General features: G+C 35.6%; 1 protein-coding gene across 1 annotated transcript in view; it reads right to left on the bottom strand.

The window, feature by feature from the left end:
• Positions 1–100: 100 nt before the first annotated feature.
• LOC115307981 (ubiquitin-protein ligase E3C-like) overlaps positions 101–10,771 on the bottom strand; it is a gene marked incomplete at its 3' end in the record, with an annotated part of 18,149 nt that continues 7,478 nt past the window's right edge. Inside the window, exons 2-7 of the mRNA XM_029964692.1 lie at positions 7,840–7,893; positions 5,661–5,735; positions 4,820–4,966; positions 3,948–4,063; positions 2,338–2,495; positions 101–254 (exon numbers count right to left, since the gene is read on the bottom strand). Coding sequence (XP_029820552.1) covers positions 101–254; positions 2,338–2,495; positions 3,948–4,063; positions 4,820–4,966; positions 5,661–5,735; positions 7,840–7,893 — 704 coding nt within the window. The remainder of the gene's footprint in view (positions 255–2,337; positions 2,496–3,947; positions 4,064–4,819; positions 4,967–5,660; positions 5,736–7,839; positions 7,894–10,771) is intronic.

The raw sequence follows: 10,771 nt of genomic DNA, 5'->3' as shown, positions 1-10,771 counted from the left end.
AACTGCACTGAAAGAATGGCTAGACACTCAACGACAACAAACCAGGCACCTCTGACTATAGCAAATAAGTACAGAAATATCTAATATGATCTTTATTTACCTTGCACCTTCTGGACAGGAGCTATATGTAAAGTGCAATGGCTTCAGAACATTCTCCAGAAGTATTTTTGCAATAGGGACACGAGAAACATCAGAATACTCAATACTCGAGGGAAGCTTATTGTTAATTAACAAATAAAGCGACTTGTAGTAGCCTGCAAGTAAGAAAAATCACTTTTAAAATACAGTATTAGTTTTCTACTTTTCCCTACAAAACAACTTATATTTAACATTAACTTGAAAAACACTTTACAACCCATTGTATGAAGCTTGACTTAGGAAGACATTTTAGAATAGTCTAAGTCATATTCACATAATTAACGGGCTATATCAGCAACCTCTTTGGAAATATCCCATTATAAAATCATTCATAGAGATCAACATTCAGAGTCACTTCGATTTTCAAAGACCAATGAACTCTTGCTGATGAAATGAATAATTTGATTTTTTTAAAACAATGACCTATGAAAAAGATGTTCTCTTCTCCTTTAAGTGACTGTAGTCACATTCTATCCTTCCACTCTTCCAGAAATGACAGATTTTCCCCTCTATTGTGAAGCAGGACTGCATCATACAAGCAAGAGTCCTGCTGGTAGAATGTCTCAATTCTATGGCCACCTTGCCTTAGCAGACTGAAGAATACAATCACTGTTTCCAAAACAGGGTTCTCAGACAGTAATAAAATGCATTACACCATCCATGCCATAAAGACATGTGTAGAGGGTAATTTGTATTTGTCTCACTGAAGTACAAATGGAATCACACGATTTCATTCTTCTTAAAGCAACTTCCCCTTGCTCAATGAACTCCTAAACTAAGACCCAGGTCTCACAACTACAGGAACCACCTGTAAATGCAACAAATAAGTGTCACATCATCAAGAGTCCAGTCTAAGACCCTTTGCTGGGGACCACCTAACTTGGCATACAATGCAAAAGGCAGGAAGTCCTCATAAAAGAATAACAGCTATGCTGACAAGAGACATGTGGAAGATAAATTATATGCAAAAACATATACTAATAAAAGCTGATAACAGATTCTTTACAAATTAAGCATAATAAATGATTTGGAGACAGAACATTTGTAGCTGCAAAAAATGCTTCTTTTTGTTTTCATTTGAAGTCATCAGAAAGCTACACTTTAGTAAAAAATTAATGATTCTGTGATCTTAATAACTTTCATATACCAGTTGTGAGAATTCATATACTAAAAGAACAAATATATGCATTTTGGAAGATATATTTATTATATAACAAGTTAGTGAGACAAACATAAATACTTCTATAGTTTTTGCTATGCCAGGGTGAGTAAAATAAATGTGCTACAATAAGAGTAATTATTTTTCTCATAGTGATTTGAACATATAGTAGTTAAAATCAAATCCTTAGTAACAGGATAAGATAGTCTAGTCTACAGAATGTACTGTAAAACTTATATAGAATTATTCCAACAACTAACAGACTGGAAGGTGCTCTTTCTGCATTTTACACCAATGAGGCTGGATCTGAGATATTTATTTCAAAATGTTTTTGTCTTTTCTCCCTATCCACAAGTTTTGCAAACTCTACTGTATCAGAAAGGCAAATTATTTTTTTTGGACACTCCCAGAATAAAAAAGTTTCTTTGAGACAAAACATAATTTTGGTGCTAACTACACAATTCATTAACTTTCAGTATGTTTGCACAGGTGTAACTCATTGCAGTTTAGCAAACAATATAAATCAAAGCCAGGTCACCATCTCTTTGCTAAGGTGTCTGTGGTGTCGGCAGGATGAAGAGGTAATGCCAATTTAGAATAATAATGAATAGTAATATTTGTAGAGAACAGTACTGCAACACAGTGACTAACTTTTACAAAACTAAGGCTTAGATCTGCCACAGTGTGTGCATGTGTCCATGGGAAACTGTGTGTGTGTGTGTAAACAGCTACTGCATTAAAACTTTTGTTAGGCAATATCCACCTACTCTCAAAATCTGTTGTAAATGTCTGTGTAAATAACTTGATAGAATATTCAATTTATAAACAGAATTTCTAAAGAAATCAAGCAGTAATTTCTCAAGCAGTGATCTCACTACAAGCACAGTGTCCATCTAGTGTACAGGTTAATGTACACAGCACTTCATTCATTGTGTCCGTGGTTAAAGCAAAAATGTGATTAAACAACGTGGTCTTCAGGTGTTACACATTCTGTTTAATTTCTGAGTATTTCCCAGAACTTCTAGTTCCTATCTACTCACCTTTATGAACCATGTAGTGCAAAATTTGTTCAATTAATGATGTCACATAGCTGACATCTTGTAAAACAGGCAAATACGTATTCTCAGATGAAAATACCTCAAGCATTCTCATAGGAAGTGCAACATTCAGACTGTCATCATTGCAATTCTGCAATAGCCTATAAATGAAATTAAATTAAAATTATTCAACAAGATATTTCTCTTATTTCACCACAAGCATATGTACAATGATTTCAAACTAAAATTACAAAAACCCTTTCACATTCACCTTTAATTAACTTATTTCTACGTGGTTTCCAACTGTTCTCAGTAGTTTAGCTACATCTTTTTGTTGGTATCTTTATAATAGTAACTCCTGATTTTAGGGTTTCTATGAATATGGCACTCTACCTGTAAATCCTATTAAATCCTAATAAATTCTCTCAATGATTTGCAAGTTTGGAGGTCTACTGCATGAACTAGAAGAGAAGCAAAGGATAATTCATGTTTTTTCATGAAGACATAAAAGCCCCAGAGCAATATGGGCTGGGAACAAATGCTAGGGAACATCATATGCATAAGTAACACAATAGGATACCCTTGATTACAGACTGAAATACTAAAAATTCCATCCTTTTAACAACTGCTGCTTACATAACAACTATCAGTGACCACAGAAATGATGAAGATTAAGAGCCTGTTTAGAATTCAAAGGATATTTAGTGTGAGATGTGTATAGGTAGAGTTGTCCTAACAATGTGTTTTCTTCCCCATCCACATTAATAGCTGCATTTACAAAAACACAATTTCAACTGTAATGAAAATGTACAGTTAAATGCAGTGACACCACAGCTGTGTCCCACTGCAAATGGACTTTGAAACCCACCACTCAAGTCTTCTTTAGTCTCTGGTGTCACTGTTTATCATATAGTATACACACTTATAAGAACACAAGGTTCAGTGACTTAAATGAAACAATTTTCTAAAAAAAAATTATTTTAAGGCTCTGGATAATATAACTAGTTCCTATTATTGATAAGAACAAATACATTGTTTTCTAAACCTAGGGTTTAGGTGCCAGATATTCAAGTCACCTTAATAGATTTACCCTCCTGTGATCCTCCCACTGCAAATAACAAATGCAAAGCTGAAGCCAGTAATGTAACTGATTAATATGCCTTTGTAACTTCCTAATATGCCCTAAATTCCCAACACAGCGTGAGGAAAGGCATCTTAAATAACATTAGTATTGGAACAACATGTATCCAAAGCACATCCTTGAAACACAAGTGTACCTCAGATAATAACTTTGAAATGCTATCAGTTCCCAAGAAAACCTGGTTTCCACAAATATTGCTAAGGAAAACAGTTAAGAGCATCCTTAAGCCTATCCTAGGAGAGCATCCCTTAAGCACGTGTTGAACTTGAAAGCCAACGGAGTTTAAGAACATTCCACTGTTTGACATAGGGACAAGTATCCAATGCCACGGCCCACACACATATTAAACAGTCCTCTCCATAAAATAAAGTTACATTTAATACTTCACCTGCTGCAAAAAGAAACAAAGAAGTGCCCAGCATAATTTCTGAACACTTTTTACATAGCAGAACATAGAAAAAAAAGAATTTACCTGCAACACAGCCCCAACAGTCTTTTTATTTGGAATAAGCAAGTAAGTCTGTCTGGACCATCCAACTGCTTAACAAACTGAGAACTCTGTTTAATTAAATTCTGACACATCCATACCTGCAACAAGATATGCACAAGTTTACTGTTTTGCCTACTGCAACTCAGAGAGTAATATTTCAGTGCTGTTGTAGATACCTTTGGAGGACTTACAAAACACAAACTCAGACTGAATCATGTTCAGAAGAGAAAAAAAACCCCACTGTTACACAACATAATCTGTATGACTGCTAATACTAAACTTTCAAAGTTAAGACTGAATTGCACTTACAAATAACTTTACTCTTAGAATGAAGTTATCTGTTAATATTTTTTTTATAAATAGTCCTAATTCTTTAATGTCCATTATCAATAGCCACTATGAATCATATTAACTCATACACCTGGGAAGTTAGCAGTGACCTTGCAATTGATATGCCAGCATTATTCAACAGTGAGAAAAAAAAATCACCCAAACACCTTAGGAATGACTAGGGGGCTAAGTGGAAAATATGGTTTAAAGATTAAAATTTTAATATATTATTTTTAAAAAACTAATGTGAATAATACGCACAGGATTTTTCAGGCTTCATTTCACATATTTTGTGCACGTGTATGTGCACGCACTTGTAAAATCTGATTTTAAGTTCTTGTGCCTAAATGAAAAACAGCAGAGTGCAGAGCAGCAAAAGCCTGAACTCTTAAAAAAAGAACTCTGAAATTAATTTAAGTGGACAAAGGCTTTTTTGCATCCCTTCAAAATCTTTTAAGTAAAAGACTCCTTTAACAATGCATGAAACACAAGTACTATGGATCAGGGTATGGAACAGCACTCACCAAACGCTTGGAATCCTCATTCTGTCTATAGAAAAAGAGTAACTGACGGACTAGAAGAGTCAAATTAGCTCCATTAGCAGTGGAAAAGGTTCCTCCAGATTGGGCCAAATTAGCACAGCGATCAAATTCACTTCTTTGGATGGAGTACTTAAAAACAAAACATGCATTAATGTATCAATAACAGCTATGATTTAAAAGAGAGATGTAAAATTTTAAAACCTTCGTTTCAGCTTCCCGTTCAAAGAGGTTGCCAAGTAATAAAACAGAGATAACACATATTTATTATGAGATCAAAACATACAGACAGTATCACAGTTCCATTCTGTCACTCAGATGCAACAAATTTGTTCCTTATCAAGAGCATCACACCAAACATTTTAATCTAATTTGCTTAAATTAGAGAATTTAAACAGATAAAACTCTCTCTTAGAAGAATCTACCCAATGGCACCTTAGAAAGAACAACTTTTTGACTCAAACTACCACCTTAGCTATACTGGGAAAAAAAATTAAAAGCTCCACTGTGGTGTGTGAAAGCTCTTAATATCTAATGGTTTTCATCTGTTTTAATCAGCTAAAAAAACACTGCATGATCCCATTGAGTTCCAGCCACGTCCATGCTTTGCAGAATATACATCCATCTACTAAAATATTGAGTTTCAAATGAAAATGTCAAGAGGGGAATAAAGAATTTCCACTTGGTGAAATATATACTCAAAAAGATTTTTCAATTAAGTTATTTACATTCAAAAAGATTTTTCAATCAAATTATTACTAGAAAGTCTCATTTTCAGCAAAACTGTTTAACATCTTTCTAAATAAATAAATAAATAAGTACTGACTTGATGTTTTCTGTCTCTGTACCCTCTTACAAATGACTGGATTATTATTGCATTTTTCAGCCTCCGCCTTTCTTCCTGTAAAACAAAGCAAGAAAACTGAAATCAACATTGTGGGACTGACTCTAATTTCTGCCATTTTACCAAATATATTTGTATTCAAAAGTATTTTTTTTAAATAAAAATTAAGCAGCAATCATTAGTTAAATAAAGCATTTTAATGTTTGTATCCAATACACATAGATCAGTGGGAATGCTTTTCAAGTTTTTAAGGGCAAATTTACCACTGAGATATTGCAAAAGAATTTTTAATACTCAGTATGTAATACCATAAAAATCAAAATAAAAATCGTATTATTTTGTATCACTTTATTATTCATGTATTTTATAAAACAAAGTTTTAATACTGTGTTGAAGAATTCATCAAATTCTATGACAGCTTTCCTCTTTCTGCATAGATCAGCTAACACTGAAGACCCATTTATTTGTTTTCATTCCAATAATATAAAATTATTATGATGCTGGCACACTTAAGATATGGGGAAAACAAACAAAAAAAATCAGTTCCTTGGAGACAGTACCTCTGTCAAAAGGAAAATGAGGCTTAAAGCTTTAAGCTCAGGAGCACAATATGGAAATTAATGAAAATTGTTACTCTCTTCTTCAAACCAGACATACCAAGTGAGTACTTTTTATGATGTGTCTTCCTCATCAGCTGGAAAGGGTAGGTAAAATCATTCCTTTACAATGTCTCACTTTCTGAGGAACTGAAAGCCAGCTTGCTGGAGGTGCTATGGGAAGAGCACTCGGAGGGTTCCCTGACAGCACCCTCAGCACACCCCATCACAGTAAATATCTGCAGGAAGTGGCTTCTGTAATTATGTTCCTAACAATGTCCATATAGATTCTTAGGGGATAAAAGAGGGAAGTAAATAGTTGCTCATGAACCCAAAGCTACAAAGCAGTGGTTGAGGAAGGAAAAGTACAAGGACTCAGAAGCCTGCTTTAAAATGAGAAATTTTAACCTAATCAATCCTTGAACTACAACAAGCCTTTAATTCTGAGGGCCACCAAGCAAAACAAAACACAGAAATATTTTCCTAAATTTCATTAAAATACACTTACGAAAGTTCACACAAACCTTCAACTCACAAAACCTTGATTTCTAATTTATTGTCCCATGAAGACACATCCAACTTAAGAACATAACCTGGAGTGACCGAGAAACACCAGACAAAATTGCTATTCAAGGTCTACTTCATTTTTCTTGGAAACTCTGGTTCCTAAAGCAACTTCTCTGCATAAGCATATACTCAGAGACTGTAATTAAATCTAAAGCATTGACCAAAATCAAAATTTTGATAGGCCAAAGGCTATTTTTCTCTCCAAAGTATCTACAGTAAAAGTGCAATCAGGAGAGAGTTTCAATTACAGCAAGGCAGTATCTCTTCATAACCATAATGTAAGGTTCAACTAAAACATAGATATGTTCTCCTTTTCTCTAGGTATGGGTTTTATCTCAGAATACATAATTGTCAATTAGCGACCCGTAATTGCAAAGGTTTTAAATCTGAGGTCGCTGCTAAGATTCTGCTACAGGCAGTTTTTAAAAATCCATAACTGATTTTACTCTCAGAGGAGCCATTCATTTTGTGAGAATGTGCCACAGAAAATCGTTGTGTGCACATGTGTACAAACACAGATGTCAGTAAATTGCCTCTGCATTGGCTTTGCAGAACACAGAATTAAGCAACAGAACGGGTTACTTCGATGTGTGGAAAAAAGTCTGTGAACCACAAAGACTTTTTACATACATTGGTAAGGACTCATTGATCATAAATTTGATGCACAACACAGAATTCTGAACTAGCTGGTGAAATCCTCGTAGTTTCATACTTAAACTTGGTCCATAATTGTACACCCACGTTGGGAAGAAAAAAAAAGCAGTTAATTGTGCTTGAAAACTGAAGAGCCATTGCAGAACTTGTGCTTAATCTAGTGAGGGTCAAACACACCTTTAAGGGTTTTGCCAATTGGAGCACGCTGGAAGACCACACAGAACTTGCAAACTGAAACAAAACATTCCTGACCTAAGTATGAACTGCAGCAGAAGTACTTTGCACTGCAAATGTTACATCAAGTTAAAATCCAGTGGGCATGCAAAGCTTACAGGCTACTTTACCTCTCGTTTTCTCCTTTCTTCCTGAGTCCGATGCAGGAGAGAAGCCTTTTCTTCCTGTAAGACACAAACAAAGACACTTTCCCATTTTCATTCAAACACGATTCAGCTGCCTTTGTGACATTTAATGTAGACTTCACTTCAGGGATTATTCATAGTACATAAAACAATGGAGAAAAGCAGGTGTTAATAATTTTTCTTGCTTGCAAACATAAAATGCAGCCCTCTCAAAAGAACAGTGATGGAGGGAAGTTCTGCCCTTATGAAAAGGGACAGGCAAACAGCAGCAAACTGCACTGATCTCTGTCCAGGTTTGTGTTCTCAGCATCCCAAGAACCTCAGCAAACATCACCTATTTAGAGATGACAAAGTAAAGTCCCAATCCCACCAGACAGTACCAAATGTCTGAGTGTTTTCCTTGCCTGGAGCACACCCAGGTGCCTACAGCAAGTTGTGGCATGTTCAAAGCAATCACATCCTGTCCCAAGGCCCATGCTTTTGTCTGACTTGCACAAAAGCACGAAGCTCTTATATTTACTTATCCTTTTCCTCGAGAAACTTGTCTAGGAAAGGTGTCAAGAGAGACACATAGCATAAGTGGCAGGATTTTTTTTCTTTTAAAATTGTGAACTCTTCACCTAAATTAAGGAGAGAAACTGAAACTTTCAGGGCAGCGATCTCTCCAACAGTGAAAAAGAAAAGAATACTTAACTATTCATGAGGCCTCAAAGAACAATACTGTTACAATAGAAAAACCTGTACATTAGCTTTTAAACCACAATCATAAATCACACATGGATTACAACATACCAACAAAGCTTTATCTGCAAGAATCTCTTACTGGATGGTTCTGTGTAATTTCCAAGAAAATATAAAAAATAATTCAATTTTGATGAAGAGTATTCAGCTCCCACTGTAGAAAAGAGCTGAAAGTACTATGGCACCCTCCCAAATCCAGACTAAAATACACAATAGATTTAAGGAAACTATTTTTCATTTTTTTTGCCACTGTTACACATATAATGACTTCCTTTTTCTCCCTATGTCCTTATTAGCCTAGAGAAGTTGAGAAATAAAACACATTCAAGCTGAAAATGTGTTATATTTGAATACATAAAAATCAATTTGAAGTTGGCAAACAAATGTTTAGAAAATACTGAACCACATCCGAAACAACTGTGCTGGAATACTTTCAGTGTTTACCAGCAGTTACAAATCTGAGGGCAAAACTCTTCTGCATTTCTTTTTAGTTGATACAGAGGAAGCAAAGTCATGATTCTCTTAGTTTCTTCAGGATAGAAAATAGTTGTAACACAGACCACTGAGAGAGTGAAAAACACATGTAAAAAAAAGGAATTTGAAGTTGGTTTTGTATCTCAGATCATTTACTGGAGCAAGCCTAAGGAAAAAATCCCACAAGAAGGTTAACCATATTTTCCTCTAAAGATGGTATTTCTGGCCAAAGACACCACTAACTGCAGCTACTGCCCTCTAAAGATAGGGGGTTTTCCACGTGTTAAACCCAGTATAAACAAATCATAACAAAATCCATACATGAGATGATGTTTCTCCTCTCAAGCAGTAGGAAAGGCACCAGGTCTACTTGGTAACTTGAGGCAAGAGGGTCTGACCTCACACACACAAAAAAAACCCAAAATAACATATTAAACTAAGAAATAGCTTCAGGACTTTTTCAACAGCGATACCCAAGGCAATAAAGTTGTTAGTAAAGTGCCCCTATTTAGAAGTGATCGTTCTGCAGCAGGACTATGTAAAGAGAGAATGGAGAGAAAAGGCAGAACACCACACAGAAAAAGGAAGTAAATTTCTGCACCTAAGTGGATAGTGGTACAAAACACCCCAAATAAACCCAGTAAATGCAAGTGATTGTTAGATAAAGGAAAATAAGTGGTCAAAGGACTTATCAGAAACAAGTAATTTTAAAGCACTTGAAGAACAAGGGAGATAAAACAGGACAAGATATCCTCACTTAGTGCATCACCAGCTTTGCATTGATCAGGAATTGGGTCTTTTAGAAGAAAGCACTCTTTAAACCAAACCACTCTTAAAAAACTAACAAAAGTTCAAGTTTTCAGTCAGTCACATAATTGCTTTGAGTACTTGTAAAGAAAAACAGCAACTTGTTAAAGTATAAATTAAATACAATAGAGGAACTGTCCTAAGACAACAAAATATTCAGGTAAGTAAATCCCACCTTTAAAGAACTATTATGGGTCAAATAACACTGTTGTTCTTGTTCACAAGACACACACACACACATCATAACTATGACTAAAGATTATATTTAAATTAAATCCAAGAGAATATATCTCCTTCAGAGTTATTAAACCAAACTGGAATACAGTCTCTTCAGAAATTAAAGAGTACATGTGCAACAGAAAAACACCTGCTGTGGGAAAGATATCAGAAGAACTATTTCTTCACCTACAGGGGCCATTCTAACAAAATTATTTCTTTTGACAGCTAGATGCACAGTCTTCTCTGAAATCCTCCCTCAATTCCTCCTTAACAACCAGCACTGTGGAAAAGAGTCAAACTCAGCAGCTGTTGCTCTGCTGTTTGTGAATGACAACAGCATTAAGGTGAGTGGTGCACATTTGACAACTCCCACCCATCCAGTCGCTGAACTGCTCCCGGCTACAGCCACTGCTCCAGCACCTCTTCCTGCCTGTCAACAGCCAGAGCTACTCATGGAAGAAGATGGTCTGACATAAGTCCCAAAGATCACGCCCAGCTCACTCCTACTCCCCACCTGCCTTGCCTCACTCCTGTGGTGGTCATGCCATCTCCTTTTTTCACCTGCCAGACAGGCAGATGACAGGTATGGAGTCTAACATGAGGTATGGAGTCTAACATGAGGTATGGAGTCTAACATGAGGTATGGAGTCTAACATGAGGTATGGAGTCTAACATG

This window comes from Manacus vitellinus, unplaced genomic scaffold (genome assembly GCF_001715985.3).
Source record: "Manacus vitellinus isolate BGI_N305 unplaced genomic scaffold, ASM171598v3 scaffold_79_pilon, whole genome shotgun sequence".
NCBI classification, from domain to species: Eukaryota; Metazoa; Chordata; class Aves; order Passeriformes; family Pipridae; genus Manacus; species Manacus vitellinus.
The sequence above is the reverse complement of the archived record's forward strand: the minus strand, read 5'-3'. Positions and strand labels throughout refer to the sequence as shown.